Genomic DNA, 15742 nt, shown 5'->3' with positions numbered 1-15742 from the left:
TGGGGAGGTCAGGAGAAATGGGACCAGTTCCAGGGTGACAGTGGGACAGGCCGGGCCGCCGGGTTAGCACCCCCCGGGGTGTGGGCCCCGAGCACAGAGCCTCGCAGCTAGCTGCTGGCACAGCACGCGAGCAGAGAGGAGAGGGAGCAGCTGGGGGGCGTCAGCCGATCCATGGAGCTGAAGGTCCGCCAGGCTGACCGTCCCTCTATTTAGAGGGTTTTATCTCTATTCCTTGTGTCATCGTCACTCTATAGCACAAGGCTGCCCACAGGAGGGCTCACTTTGACTGCCAAGGCCACGGTGATGGAGCCAGCGAAGACTAGCACCCATGGGTGGGGTGGGACCCTCTTGGAAAAATCTTTCCAGACCGCATCACTTGAGACCTGGCAGCTTTGTGGGGGTTTCCCGTCCCCCGCACACCTGCAGCCCCAAGAGTCACCACGTCCAGGTGTGACGGGAGGCCACAGGGCAAGAGACAGAGTGCCGGCCATGTGGGACAGTCCTAAAAGCTCCCCCAGGGGCCCCGTGGGAGTAGGGGGGGTACGCGTGGGGCCTGCAGGTCCCCACCTCCTCTCTATGCACCTGTGGCACATTTTGGATCTCCTTCCCCGTGCATGTATTTCCAGAAGGGCCTCTGTGATTTGAGTTGTAGGTTGTAAGGATATCAGTTGTTTTCCACAACTGATATCGGGGCTGGAGGCAGCGGGTGCCGTGGCCTCTCCCTGTGGGTGCGCCACCGCTCTCCGCTGTCGACTCTGGGCACCTCATGCACCTGGGGTGGGCTGCGGGCAAGATCATCTGCTTGGGTATTTTTTGTTAAAATGAGTACGTAGAATTTTTGTGACTTAAAGATCCCAGTAAAGGTGACTTTGGAAAAAAGTGCGGAAGGAGTGGGGATTTTGGTGGGGGAAGGTGGTGAGTGGTTGGGAGCGTCCGAGGACAGAGAAGCTCGGGCAGGATGAGGGGACTGGACGTGCACAGCCTCCTCCACACCTACAAAGGTAACCCTGTCCTCCCCTTCACAGTCGTGGCCAGGTGATGATCCCAGAGTGACACCTGCACCCAGGCCCAGCCTGAACCCCAGCGCTGACCTATGCGGGGCCCTCGGAGATGACTCCTGGGGTCACCCACCCATCATCTTGTCCCTGGGAGAGACTTCCTCTGGTCATAGGGGAGGGATTTCCCCAGCCACTTCCTGTGACCATATGGATTCTCCTCCTTAGTACAGCAGTCCCAAAGGGTCTTCTTCCCACGGCGGGAGGGTGCTGAAGGGATCGAGAGCCCTGGCTGCTCTGCCAGGCTGTCGCCTCCGGAGTTCAGCCTCCACCCCTCGCGCCGGGCAAGTGGTCTGGCTGTGGCTCTCCGGCCCCGCCCCGGGAGGGCGTTTAAATGAGATGGTCCGTGAAACCGCACTTGACCCTGTGCTCCCACAGAACAAGTGGGGGCTGGCACAACACCACTGTCACTCTTCTTCCCCACTTAATCCAAATCTGTTATATTGCCGACCGACGGGACTGCTCCATTAAAAGTGAGGCTCTCGGGGCGCCTGGGTGGCTCAGTCGGTTAGGCATCCAGTTCTTGGTTTCAGCTCAGGATGTGATCTTGGGGTCGTGGGATCGAGCCCCAGGTCGGGCTCTGGGCTCAGCTCAGAGCCTGCTTCAGATTCTCCCCCTGTCTCCCTTTGCCCCTCCCAAATAAATAAAATCTCTTGCTCTCTCTCTCTCCCTCTCAAATAAATAAATAAATAAATAAATAAAATCTTAAAAAAAAAATTAAAAGTGAGGCTCCATCAAACCCCAGGCCAAGTCCTCCTGGCAAATGTGAGGCCTGGCTTTACTGGAAAGCAAGGAAGAGCGAGAAACCAGAAGTCTGAAAATAACAACGCTTTATTCGATTTATGTCCCATTTTCGTTAAGTGACATCTAATTTCAGAAAACAAAGTTCAAGTCTGCAAAAAACGCACATACAAATCTTCTAAGGAGTCAAGTCTACAGAAAATGTACACGACAGGACCACGGCCTGTAAGGTAGGGTTAGAAAGCTCACATTCTGGGGTCCGCTCGGGTCTCTGTTCCGGGGGGAGCAGGACAGCCCCTGGAACAGGTACCCGGGAGGGCTGACGTTATTTTTAAATATTTTTAAATATAGGAATGCATGTACGTATATACGTGTTGTGTTCATCTACGACGGTGCGAACGTCTCGCAGAGTGAAAGCAGCGTATCCCTAAGTGACACAGCAGGATCACTGTGGAGTCATCCACACGGTGTCATAAAAAACGGGGCGTCTACAATCACAGATCAGATACGCAGATGTGTGCACGTGATTGCGCGCTGCTTGAAAATGTTACTTGCATTGACTCTTGCTTTGGAATAACCAAGGGGTAACACTAAGGAGCTGCTCATCTAATAAAAGGCAACAACAGTTCACACCAGATTCAGCTCTCGCACCCACCTGTCTACGCGGGCGATACAAACAAACGAGGGGGTCAAAGGGTTGGCTACACGGAGTAACTTCTCAAACATACATGTTCTTTTTTTTAATTTATTTTTTATTGGTGTTCAATTTACCAACATACAGAATAACCCCCAGTGCCCGTCACCCATTCACATACATGTTCTGTTGAGTAACTTAGCTTTCACCCCCCTCTCCAGGGATCGTGAGACTCTAAAAATGGGAAGCCCCCACCGCGTGGCTTTGGTGGCCCGTTTTATTAGCAATTTGGAGGATAGGATCTTTTCTATCATTTTTAATTGGCTCAGAACTTAAAAAAATGAAATGTTTATGGTTAAGCCCAGGCAGCCTGTATTCCCAACGTCACAGAGGAGAGAACCCTGGGGTACATGATGATGGAATTGAAAAAAAAAAAAAAAAAAGGAAAACTATAACAACCAAAGAGCTATTGTGACCATCGAGATACTTTCAGAAAAACTGAGACCCGTGGCACTGTTCGGGTTGGGTTGCAGCCTGGGGTCCCCCAGGAACCTATGAGTATAGGGCTCTCGACCTTAACCCTGCAGTCCCCATGACTCACGTCTCCCTCAGGCCTGATTGGTCCAGCAGGAGAGGGCCCCTTCCAGGCCCCCCCAGGAGGGGAGGTTGTTTGGGTAACCTGTCCTGCAGAAATGGGCAAGCACTGTTCCTGCAAGCTCCCCATGCTGGGCTAGGACCCACGGCTGGGCTAGGACCTGCTGCTGGGCGGCCCTCTGGGGCTGGGCGGGGGAGGCAGTAGGTAAAGTGTGCACCCATGTAGGGGCAGCAAGGTCTTCAGCAGCCTCCGTCCGGGGGAGACTGGTCTGGGGGCCTCGAGAACAGGACCCTGCGGGCCAGCAGGGAGCATCACCCTCAGCGCTCTGACGCCCACCTGCTGGGGCCTCCCTTCAGCATCCCACCCAGCTGGTCCGGCCCTGCAGCATGTGGGGAGCGGCTCCCGTGAGCACAGGTAACAGCAGGTGGCCTACAGTGAACAGAAGGAAAAACCATCTACCTGGACACAAACCCAGGGCCACGCTGACATTCTCATGCAAGGTGTAGGTCAAAGGCACCCGAAGGTGACCAGAGGGACTCCCTCTTCCCTTTACACTGTCGGCTCCAAAACAGAGGGAAGAGCCGCTCTGCTGGGAAAACTTGAGCTGGATCTCATGATTTCGAGTTTTGCTGCTTCTTAGTCATGTGGCCCCGGGGTGTGTGCTGGTCCCAGGGTTCGGTATTCCTGCTTCAAGGCTGAAAGACGAGCTCTGAAACCACAAGCCCCCTGAGCAAGGCACAGGTGCAAGTGGCCACGTCCTTGGCTTGGGTGGAAAGCCAGGCGGGGGTGGTCGTGGGGTCATGGGGAGCCTCCCGGGAAGCTGGGGCAGATCGGGGAGTCCCAGGCCACCAGCTGTGGAGGGACCCGGGTGGCTGTGAGTGCTCCTTCCCGCAGCCTCAGAAAGCAGAGCCAGCAGGCTCCCCCCTCCTGTCCCCAGGCTGGTGATCAACAAGGACACTTTTATGCCCCTGCTCTTGGCTCTCCAGCTTCACAAGGGTCATTATGCCACCAAAAAGCCCCTAAGCCCTGCTCCCACCCATGGCACTCCCTTGGCCCGGCCAGAACATGCACCTAGCGGGCAAGGCTGTTTTCTCCTTTTTGACACCAGGGGCCTGTTTTGGAGATGAGGGAGGCTGCAGGGGCCCTGAGCCTGACCCATGCTCACAGGCGCCCCGTATACAGACCAGCTTTATATGAATGCAAAACGGGCTTCCTCAGTTGGCCTCGTGTGCGCGACGAGGCCACAGAAATGTCTGTTGGAGGAATGATTCCAAGTTGGCGCGTTCAGAGGTAAGATACTAAACTGGGCTAAGGTTCATTCAACCATCCTGTTTGTACAAAGGTGAGAAAGAGGAACCGGAAAAGCGTGCGGTGGTTCTCCGCAAATCCAGCTACGTGTACCAGCAGAAGGGTGGACTCGAGGGCCCTCCCCACGCCGCCCTCCTACCCCGGAGGCTAGGATGTTACAGGCTGAGCTGAGCTTGCAAGCGCGCGGTGGGCTTTCTTGCCGGCCTCTGGCTGCCGCTCGCCCCAGGGAGGCCCGGGACACGGGCACTGCAGAGGCCGATTACCCCAGAGGAATCTCCCCGACCTGAGAGCCCGAGGACAGAGACCCCGAAGGACTGCGGGGTGCATGTCGGCTGGGCCGAGGGACAGCTGGCTGGTCTGCAGAGGCAGGTAGGTGCAGAAGGAGAAGCAGGGGAGCCGCTGGGCACACAGCGCCATTACAATGGGGCCCCATATGCGGGGGGCCCTCCGGTTTTGCAGGCCTGTCACTTAGGGAGACTCCTGGGACCATCCGTTCTGGGACTTTGCCCAGCCCGGCCCTCTGCTCTGTGTACCAGAGGTGGGAGGGAAGACCAGTTTGAAGGCCAGGCCGTAAGCACCACCGCCCTTGGACATCCTGGCTCCGGGGAGGCTCAGACGGTGCATAACACAGGCAGCCTTCGGGGTCCTGCCCACGTCCACTCTAGGAGCCAAACCTGGGGAGGACGTGCTCTCCCGCTCGCAGCCGCCTCTACAGAGGCCGGGCCGGAGAGGGGGGTTTCTAGAACGCGGGGGCAAGGAGCAAGGGATGTCCCTCTGAGGAATCACCACCAGCTTCCGTGTCCCCCGAGACCACTCTAAGGCAGAGAGGGCCGAGAGGGGCCGGGAAGGGAAGACTCAGGCCTCAGCACGTGGGGGCCTTGGCAAATTTTTGAGGTTGTGGCCAACATTAAGGGGGCAGGAGGATGCGGGTGGAGAGTCTGAGAGAACAGAGGGAAAGCACACAATTTGAAGATAGTCCCACATAAAACATGAAGGTGTCCAAGAGAGAAAGGTGACTGTTTACAATCGGGGGGGGGGGGGGCTAGACCAGCACCCGAAGTGATAAAGCAGACCTCTTACTGGGCGTGCCATAGATACATTCAAAATGCAACCTAAAAACCCATGTTGCTGAGTTACATTGAAGCAGATCATTTTGAATTTGAAACATTTAACACCGAACACAAGTAAAACGTTTTATATAAAATATTTTATTAGCAGTCTTGCTTTCTTAAAAGCATCTAACTTCACATTCACACACCCTGCACCTCCCCGCCTTGGGCGTTCGGGGACGTGACGAAAGCCTCAGCGGGTTTTAACTACACTCGTAACCATCTGCTCGGCAGGCACAAAGTGAGGGGATTTCTTCTTCTGGGAGTAAAGGATGACCGAGAATTTAGAGGCGAAGCAAACACTGCAGAAAAACACTATGAGACCCACACCTGGAGCAAGCCCGCACGTGTGTGTGCACGCATGCACACGCACACCCCGCAGCCCGCCCCAGCCCAAGCGAGTCCTCAGGCACGCTGCTTTAAGAAGCCAAGACCAGGCAAGGGCAGAGGGAGGCACCTCTCTGCGAGACGGGAGTCAGCTCAGCCTCCAGGCCGGTAGGGACACCCCATGCCAGGTGACTGGGGGCTAGGGGCATGGGCCATCCTCCCACCTCAGCCTTCTGCTTGGTGACAGCAAGTCCGTGATGAGTAGCCACTAAGCTAGTATTGCACTCTATGCTTTACAAAATATTTTCGTGTGTATTTGGACGTTACAAACAGGAGGCAATAAGGCAAAGCGGAAAAAAAAAAGGCTCTGGGGTCAGACCGTGGCTCAAATTCCAGCTGCGCTCTTCCCTGGGGTGGGACCTGGGACCTCACCTGCCCTCCGGCAGCCCTGGGTTCTGCACCCACAGAATGAGTACATCCCCTCCTGCCTGCGGCACTGGAGGCCAGGCCACATCTGGGTTCCCTCCTCTGGGTCCCCGGGGCCTGGGACAGCACCACGCACGTGCGGAGGGCCAACCACCGTGTTTGCAGAGTGAGGGATGAGCAAAGGACCGGGGTGGCCCCGGATGCAGGGCCCGGGACACCTGGCGGGGAAACACCACACCTGTCCCTGACCTCCTGGTAGCGCCCTTCTCAGGGTGGGGCCATGGCCTCACTGTGGGGCTCTAGGAGGAGCTTTTACCTAAAAGCTTCGGTTCTGTTTGCTGGCCTGGAAGGCCCCTCACCCAAGACGACTTTGGCAGATTCCAACATCTTCTATGTAAGATGTTTCCCCGGGTTGCTTCCCACGGCACCCACGCAGGACCCTTTGAAGAGCTGGCCTCTCTGGCTCATACTCAGCGAGGGCAGGAGCAAGGGTGGCAAAACGTGCTCTGAGTGTGGACGCAGGCGGCAGGTCCCAGAGCCCCGGCCCTGCGGCTGGAGCAGGAGCAGGAGTGGGAGCAGTGGCCGGCGTCCCGGCTGCCCCCCCTTCTCTCCCGACAAACTTCACCTAAAAGTGATATCCTTCGGCCTCACTCCCGCCTCCGCTAACAAACACGGGAGAGGCTGCTCGTCGTTCATGCAAGATTTCATTCTTCCTTCTAAACCAAGAACCGCCAGCAGGGATGAAAGGAATATGTTGGGGCGTCACGTTCAGAAACCCGGCGGGCGGCCTGCTTTCCGTCCCTGTGCATGAAAGACAGCGCGCGGCCACCTACCTCTTCGCCACGGCGATTTAAAACAACAAATCAGTAGGGTGTTTGGACGTCACCCTAGGCCATTGGAATGAGATGTTTTATCTGACTCCCTGGGGATGCAAAGCACACACCTTTGCATCAGTGCCGCCGCTGCCGAGGGTTTGTAAGAGAAGGTGACAGCAAGGGGCACTTGCCCATGAAGCTGACACAGCCTCGCTCCACACCTGAGCACCTGGACCGTCTTTCTAAGCAAATCCTCCTGCCTGGTGACAGGGGCATACTCGCCACCACACACCAGTCAGCGCCCTTCAAAGGCCACCCTGTTACTTCACATATGCGTTTCCCTTGAAGCAGCCGACAGCCTCACGTCCCCGCTTAGTTCATCTATTAAAAGGGACGGATGCGATTTATCAACCGCGGAAAATTGAAATGCGAGAGGCACGAACTCCTAGGGAAATGATTCCTTCTGAGGGCGCAGGTAGAGTTGGAAACCAGATCTGCCATCTTGAGCCATCTCACTGTTTGCTTCTGAAATGGCTGAGACGGGACACGGCGGGCTCGGTGCGGGGGGCGAGCTGCCTGTTGGCGGGGATGGCGGCGCGGCTCCAGGCTCTTCCCTCCTTGCAGGCCACGGACCTGCAGCCCACGGGCCCACCCAGAGGGATGGAGGTCCTGACCACACCTGCTGTGACGCGGAGGGTGGTCGCCGCCGTCCCCCTGCGTCCCCCTCCCCATTTCACCAGGCTGTTCCTAGACGGGTCTCCCTACCTGTGACATCTTGCAAGCAAATCTATCGTGCAATTAAATGAAAGCTCTTTATACCCCCTAAGTTAGATCCGGGGTAGATGACTTAATCTGGAAGGTAATGCCGCATTTGCGCAGAACACTGAAACTCAAAAGTTACATTTTAATATGCATGAGCGTGTTCACCATAGAGGATCGAAGGGTGAAAGAGGGATCGCTAAGCATTTGCCAGTCAGATCTGGATGTGAGTAAAATTCGAACTCTTTCCCTTCTCTTAAAGTGGAAAATAGGAGCTTTGGGGAAAAAAAAACCCAAAGAGTCGAAGAGCCTTGTAGAGCTGAAAGCGGGCTGTTCAGAGGAGGAGACGGAGACTCAGAGAGGAGACAAGCGTGCCCAGGAAACAGTCCATCGCCAGGGGACCCCAGCCCCCCGGGGGGTGAGTTTCCAAGCGGGAAGCAGCTGTTCCCTCCTTGGCCTTCCCTACGTCTCCCTACGGTCGCCTCTGACAGCTGGCAGGCACACAGGCGCCAGTCAGCAAGCCAGGGGCCGCTGACCTCGCAGCTGCACCTGCCACCGCTGCTGGATTTTGCTTCTGTGATTCCATCACCGGGAAGAAGGAGCTTCTGGTCTATGACATCGACATGAGCGCAGCGCCAACAAGGAGGAGATGTCACGGACACAGGACCCGGGAGGTGGCACCGCCCAGGACCCTGCGCCCTGTCTGACCAAGCCGCGGGCACCGGGGCCACGCGGTCTATGCCGGTTGCTCCTGAGGCCTCAGATGCCTTCCACCTGCCTCCCCCGCCGCAGTGGGCTCCCTCGCCCCCGCACCCCTGCCGCCCTCCGTGGGCCCCTCCCAGCTTTGCCGCCCACTCAGCTTCCCAGCTCCCGCGGAGGTAGTTGATGTGATACGCAAGCAGAGGGACAGGTGTGTAAAAAAATCAACAAGGCTGATCTTCTAGACATTTTTTAGCAAAATTCAGGTGTTCAGAAAGTTAGGAAGAAATAAACGATATATTTTTGCTTAAAATAAGCGGCACGGGGCGGGTGCAGGGGGGAGAAAAGGCTTTGGGAAGGCTGGCCGATGGCACCCTCCAGCTTTCTGTACTTTCGGAAACGCGTGCAGCCCCAGAGCCCCCTCTCTGCTGGGGACCCCGCCTGCGTCTGTCACAAGTCCTGCCTGAACACGAGACCAGCTCCACGGCTTCGTCACACCCCTCGTATCTCTAAGCAAAGTGTGTTATTTACCCTGAATAATTTCCTTTAACAGGTACTAAAAAGATACAGTTTCTTAAAATGAATGAGAGTTATCGGCTTTTGGCTTGGAAAATGACTTCTCCCCGGAGCAGGAGGCAAACCGTTAGGAGGCCAGGCTGCCACCGGCGTGGGCCTTCCTCCCCGGCCGCCCGGCCTCCGCTCTGCCGCTGGCCCCCGCCTGCCTGGCCGCCGCGGCGTTCAATTGTGCAACGAGGACACGACATCTTTCTACACCTTCTTCCCAGGTGAAGCCGGAAAGGGAGATGGAGACAGGACCCCAGCCGGCTGGGCGCGGACGGGCAGCACGACACCCGCGACGGAGTGCGCGGCCGGGGGCTGGGTGGCAGGGGTCCCTGTGGCTCTACAAGTGGCCCTGGGCCGCGATGTCTATGTTCATGTCTCCTGGCACTCGGGTGTTTTACCTCTCCGCCCGGATTTTGTATCTCAGGACGAAATAGGCGATGAGGCGCAGGGAGATGAAGAAAATCCCCAGAACGATGAAGTCCAGGTAGAGCTTGGCATCCTCCACGTCCAGCTCCCTCAGGATGGCTTCCGACTTCTGGAAGTGGCACGTCTCATCGATGCCACAGTGCAGGTCCTCTCGATCCAGGCCGTAGATGGACAGGATGACCCCTTCGAAGCCGTACCTGCGGAGGAAGGCACCGGGCGTGGTGAGCAAGGCCCTCCCGGCGGCCAGCGGACCCTGCACCCTCGCACCGGCCTCCATCTGCCGAGGGTAACGGGGTCCCCCGCCTTGCCTCCCCAAGACCTGTCTTCACGGAAACACTTCCCAGACTCCCAACAGCCTCTCAAGACAAGCGCATCCAACGGCCTGGCTAAGGTTTTCCCAATTTTTGTTTCCTCCAGAGCCTCTACCCACCAAGCCAAACTGAACAACAAATAGAAGGTATTTGTTCAGTGGGGAAACGAATCAGAAAGAAAGCTCTTTGATCCTCTGATAGAACATATTTATTTTTTTTAAACAGATATAATAAAGGGCCTGAGAGCCTTCAAAGGACTCCAGAGCATTTAAATAAAACCCTTCTGCGCCATCCCATGTCTCATTCTGCTCCGGCCCTACAGTGTCAGAACAAAAACACCAATTTTGAGAAGAAAGACACGGGTGTCTGATTTTCTGGCCCTTGGAATGCGCACGGATTGTTGAAACTCTGTACGAGTGCTTTGTTTTGATCTTGTTTTCCTGAACAATACATCTGGGTCTGAGCTGACATTCTAGAAAAAGGAAGCTTGTTCCTAACTTTGGATTTTATGTGTCACATGGGTCGGCTACAGCTGGGAGCGAAGAGCTCTTGAAGACAGGCACTGCCCAGTGAGGCCCGCCTGCCAGGACCTGGGGCCGAGAGGATGCGGTCCGAGCGCTGAGGCCCCGAGGGGCCCGGATGGTCTTGTTCAAGGATATTAGGATGTTTAAAGCACAACTGGGTTTCCACTGGATTTATAGTCAGAACCTTGGTGGGAGCACCATTCACTCCAGAGAGGAATGAGGTTCGTGAGATGGGAACACGCCCCCCCACGCAGCCCTCCACAACATGCAGAATGTGGGGGTTCATTGCAGTTTCCGCCAGGCACAAACCACTAGTATTTATTCTATGCTTGGGTGCATGTGTGTGCATGTGTGCGCATGTGAGCATGTGTGCATGTGGGTGTTCGTGAGGGTGGGGACACTCCAGACTTAGGAAAAAATGAAAAGCACCAATGGTCCTGGACTCATGATGCAAGCCGCACGCTGGCATTCAGCTGGTGGCTAAGAAGTGGCTTCTTTCCCTTCCCTCCTGTCCACATAGAGCTCCCGAGCCACGAAAGCCTCCACGCACGCTACCTGACGTAGGAGATATATGACATCCACTGCAGGTAAGTCGGGATGGTGTCGAAGCTGACGAAGAACCCCGAGAAGAGGAGGACGGGGATGGCCGTCACGGGTCCCACGAAGGTTGCCACCTGGGGGGACACACACGGGACTTGCTCAGGGGCAGCAAGCGGGAAGTCCGGCCCGGTTTCCTCACATGGACCCCGGAGGCTGTATCCCACATGTCTGGGGAGAGTCCCCCCAGCAGCTGGGAACAGGCCAGGGCTGCAGGCAGGTCACCCCAGGCCAGGACGCAGCCTGTCCCGGTGCGGGGCGGGGGGTGGACGTTGTGCTCAGAGGTCAGCGGGCCCCAGCATAGGGGACTGAAGGTGAAGAGAGAGAGCACCTCTCGCAGGAGGCAGGGACCAAGATGCCTGGATATGAGGCTGCAACGCAGCCTCTGGAGGGGCGGACAGCCAGGTGCTGTCACCGTGTCCAAGGAAGGAAGGGGCCATGCACACCATCCCCCGGGTGCTCAGAGAGGCAGGCGGGGCCACGCGCTTTCCACGGCGATCGGATGGACACCCTCGCTGCGCCTATCCACGGATGAGGGGACCGCCCGGAGGCTAAGCAGTCACTGGCAGAGGGCTCTGGAGACGGAAACGGGGAGTCCGTCATACCCAGCGGCTGGGGAGGGGTGTGTGTGTTGGAAGGCCTGGGGTGCACACCAGCTCTGTGGCTTTGCTTTCGGGGGACAGAACTGACCTAAGCACCCCGAGGTGCAGAAGCTGCAAAAGCACACAGGTTTGGCAGGCTGGGGGCAGGACACGTGAAGCCCCAGGGCAGCGTAGGGGCACGGTCTGCATTTGGGGGGTGAAGGGATAGCGGAGTGGATCCCCCAGAGGCAACAAGACATAGGCATCGAGAGCTTGGAGTCCCAGCCAGTGGCATGATCCCGACCAGGTCATGCTGCCTCTCTGGGCCTCAGTCTCCCCCACTATGAAATGGGGATAGCACCATGCTGGCCTGGTGGGTGTGCCTGGAGGTCAGTGAATTAAGATGTGGAAATATCTGGGAAAGCATGTGGTGGGCAGGAGGTGCCACCCACGGGCACTGTCAGTGCACCAACCCCGACTAGCCACGACGACAGGATTCCTTCCCAGGGGATGGATCTGGTGAAGCCGATCTGGGAAGTCGGGGCAGAGCTAGGAGGAGGCGTTTTAGGGAGGAGGGGTCCCGGCGACACTCGGGTAGAGAAGGACACCCTCCCGTGCTGTGTCCTCAGCTGGTACCTGCAGGGACGTGGATGCAGCTCCGATCAGCAGCCCCAGGGACTGCGCCACCAGGGACGTCATGGTGCCCAGCGCGGCAAACAGGACAAACCTCACGGCGTCAGACGGCTGTGACGTCATCCAGTACACGATGCTGCAGTAGGCCACGGGGAACATGATCTGGAAACACAGGGTCCGTCAGCCCTCGTGGAAATGTGTGTTTCCCACCCCGCCTACGGGGAACGGTGGAGAATTCGTGCCCCTTTGCTAACACACCTGGAAGGGCACGTCGGCCATGGTCTTGGCTAGGTAGTAGGCCTTCAGGCTGTACCAGTAATTCAGGTGTTCCCGAAGAAATACTCCCATCTCCAGGGGAACTAGGAGACAGAAAGAGGGAGAAAGGGTCAGGCTGACACACCCAGGGGGCCGGATATTTGCCCAGGACACCTCGGGCTGAGCTGAGAACGCGGCGTGCACCTGCAGAGCGTGCAGCACTCGGGAGATTGAGCTAAAACACAGATGATTTACCAGCCGGGTGACACCGCCGACCATTCTTATGACCCAAAGAGTCGCCAAGTGGAAAATCAGTGGAGAAGGCCGACATGGGTACTGGGCATTGTTTCAGCGACTCGCACAACTATTTCCTGCCAACCTCAACACTAACCAGTGTGATTCCTTCCACAGGCAAGAGCCCCCAAGCCGGTCCTGAGAATTCAGGGCCATTTAGGGTGGCAGCGCCGGGGGAGTTTAATGCTGGAGTTCACTGTCAGCTGGAAGTGAGCAAGGGCAGCGTGCTCTCCAAACAATCTGGAACCCCATGGACATCCATCTAGAAACAGCTTTATCCACTCACAAATTCGGCCACGGCAGGCTGCCTTACTAAGCCAATGAGGTGACATTTAAACAACAAGACGCGAGGGATTTCTGATTAGAAAACCTTCGGCCTTCCGCAATGCTCACAGGTCTTCCATTAGTGATTAATTCCTTTAGCTTGGACATGGAATGCATTTTCTCATCTAAGAGAAGACACGACAGTACCTGTCCACAAAGAAAATGATGTTTCGAGAAACCAAGATGTTATGTGTCAGAAAGCTCATCTATTGGCTGAGCCAGGACCTCAGTGCCCCGTTGGTGGGAGGGTATGCAGGGCCGGGCACTCACACGTGAGAACGGTGGGCATGAGGGCCTGCAAACATGAGGAAGAGCATGGAGAAGAAGAGGAAGCCGGAGTTACTCAAGACCTTCTTGGCCTCGTTCCCAATCCCCAGGTACAGCAGGCCGATGAGGAGGCCGATGCCAATGTGAGACGTGATCCGCAGGTGCGTCAGGACCTGGGGGCACACACGGTTCTCGCTGATGTGCGTTGGGGTCGGGCAAAGACCGCAGGGGCCGAGGCCTTCCAAGGCATTGGTCCCTGATTTCTCCTCCCGAAGAATAAACCCCAACCCTAAGCCAACTCTCTCTCTCTCTCTCACACACACATCGCGCACACACACACACACACACATGCACACAGCAGTTTACTGCTGTTCAAACAGAAGCAATTGGCATCCTCTGTTCAATCCCCTTCACAAACGGCACGAAGGGCAGTCTGCCTTCAGAGGAGGGAGCAGGTGAAACAGTGCTGGGGGGACCAGGGGGATGGATACATCCTGGCCCCTCCTCGGACGGCTCTGGCCCGGCCAGCCTCAAGCCCTCCAACTTTCAAAGTAGGTCCCAGAGGCCCCACTGGGCACACTCAGCCCTTCCCGGCAGGTAGCCTGCCAGGTTGTCCGCTGTGACGGGTGGATGTGATCACAGCTCCTGGTCACTGGCCACCTCCTGCTCGACCACACTCTGGGCCCCTGTGCCCTCAGAGCCTCCCGGAGTGACGAGCACACTCCCACTTGGGCTTGGCCAGAGGAATGCAAGCACAGGAGACGTTTGCCGCCTCCAGCAGGAGGTTTTACAGGCTGGCCCCTGCCATGTTCCAGGAAAGGAGCTGTGTCTCCATGCTGGGACCCAGGATGAGACGTGTGGGGCAGGGCCACAAGCCACAGCTGCCAACACACAGCACCAGTGCAACGTATGTATTTACTGTCATAGCCACCGGCGCTTGGGGAGTGTTTGGTGCAGCAGCATCGAGGACGGAAGGCTGACCAATGCAAATGCAGGGAAAACAGCCTGAAAGTTCCGTCAGGACGAATAAACCAGAAAATGATCCCACAGCTTCCTTTGCCATGAAAAAGTGCTTGCAAACAGCCTTACCGAATCCCTCATGATACTGAGGAAAGTCCTTTTGAAGAGGATGCAGAACTGGGTGAGGCAGCTGGCCGAGAAGCTGTGGCAGCCCTCCATGGAGGTGGAGTCCTGCGGGCGCACACGGGAAGGGGCGAGGTGAGCCGCCAGCCCTGGACGCATCTCCCCTTGGCTCAGAGAAAGCCCCCATGCAGCAGGGTGCAAGATGCAGCATGCAGCTGTCCCGCGGGGGGCCGGGGGTTTGCATTACCTTTCTCAACCCCTGCAATCGTTTTGTCTGCTTTACCTCTTCAGAGGGCCGGTGCCAAAGAAAAGGGTTCACCTCGGCATCCCCCCCAGGCTCTCTCCTGTGCTCAGAGTCACACATGCCCTCCCGGACGGCTCTCACCAGGCGGCTGTTCTGGTCACCGTATTCGCCGGATGCGACCTCCATGACTGTGGGAGACACAGATGGGTGAGCCCCGGGCTCCGGGGAGGAGCCCCCGTGTTGCTAATGTGAACCCGGGCCTTGTTGGTTTTGCGACAACACAGCCTCGAGCCTCGCGGGAGTACTTTTAGCGGGTTATGGGGATGTCGCATGATAGGATAAGATCATTCCACCACCAATATTTCTAGGGCCCCAGAGAGGGCATTTATCACATCAGGATCCTAGAAATGCAAATTCAGACGGTGACGCCAGGGAGCCTGAGAGGTAACCAGCTCATGCGTCTACTAACTTATTCACCCACTGATGTTTATTGGGTGCCTGCCTCAGGCATTCAAACCCCGGGACTGGAGCCAGGAGACGCGTGGAAGGGGGCTTGCGTGTCACTACGGGCTCAGGTGGGAGGGACGGGGGCAGTGACCATCCTTCAGCACCACGGACAGCCCTTCAGGCCCACCAGCCTGCTTGGACCCCTCGGCCCCCCCTCCTGGTCCCCGAGGACTGTGTCCTCTACTGCCCCTGCCCCTCACTCCCACGGCCTCTCTGTGGCCCCTGGTTCCACACCCCACACGAGGGCTGCTCCTTCCCACTCGTGACCTGCGGTCTCCCATGCTGCCTTCCCATGGCCCCTTCCCTCACGGACTTGTCCTTGAGGAAGCCCAAAGTTCCCAGCCTTCATCTTTTGGCCCCCGCCCTCTGGCCACACCAGCTATCTGCTTTCCCTGAGCCTGAACCAGGGCAGCCAAGCCCTCTTAGATCCTATCATAAACCAGGACATGTCGCCATAAGAGAATGTCATCATCAGTGACGCCACATGAACCCAGCAGGGCCGGCTCACGTCGCCACTCACACTCGCCATGCTCCAGATTGCCACTCTCCCCTCCTTCCATCCTCTCTCTGGTGATGGAGAGGGAATAGAAGCTGCCAGAAGAGAACGCTCTCACCTTCCCGAGACCTTTCCCACAGTCCCATGTGCCCAATTTCCTACCCCCTA

At 57.1% G+C, this 15742-nt stretch overlaps 1 protein-coding gene across 1 annotated transcript in view; it reads right to left on the bottom strand.

Moving 5' to 3' along the window:
* Positions 1-5521: 5521 nt before the first annotated feature.
* The window catches only part of ABCG1 (ATP binding cassette subfamily G member 1), a 56123-nt gene continuing 45902 nt past the window's right edge, over positions 5522-15742 (bottom strand). The window contains 8 exon segments of the mRNA XM_035709395.2: positions 5522-9655; positions 10849-10967; positions 12108-12266; positions 12363-12463; positions 13248-13272; positions 13274-13417; positions 14334-14435; positions 14611-14759. Coding sequence (XP_035565288.2) covers positions 9427-9655; positions 10849-10967; positions 12108-12266; positions 12363-12463; positions 13248-13272; positions 13274-13417; positions 14334-14435; positions 14611-14759 — 1028 coding nt within the window. The 3' untranslated portion in view covers positions 5522-9426.

This window comes from Canis lupus, chromosome 31, assembly GCF_003254725.2.
Source record: "Canis lupus dingo isolate Sandy chromosome 31, ASM325472v2, whole genome shotgun sequence".
Classification (NCBI taxonomy): Eukaryota; Metazoa; Chordata; class Mammalia; order Carnivora; family Canidae; genus Canis; species Canis lupus.
Note: the sequence above shows the minus strand (reverse complement) of the source record. Positions and strands in the feature narration are given on the sequence as shown.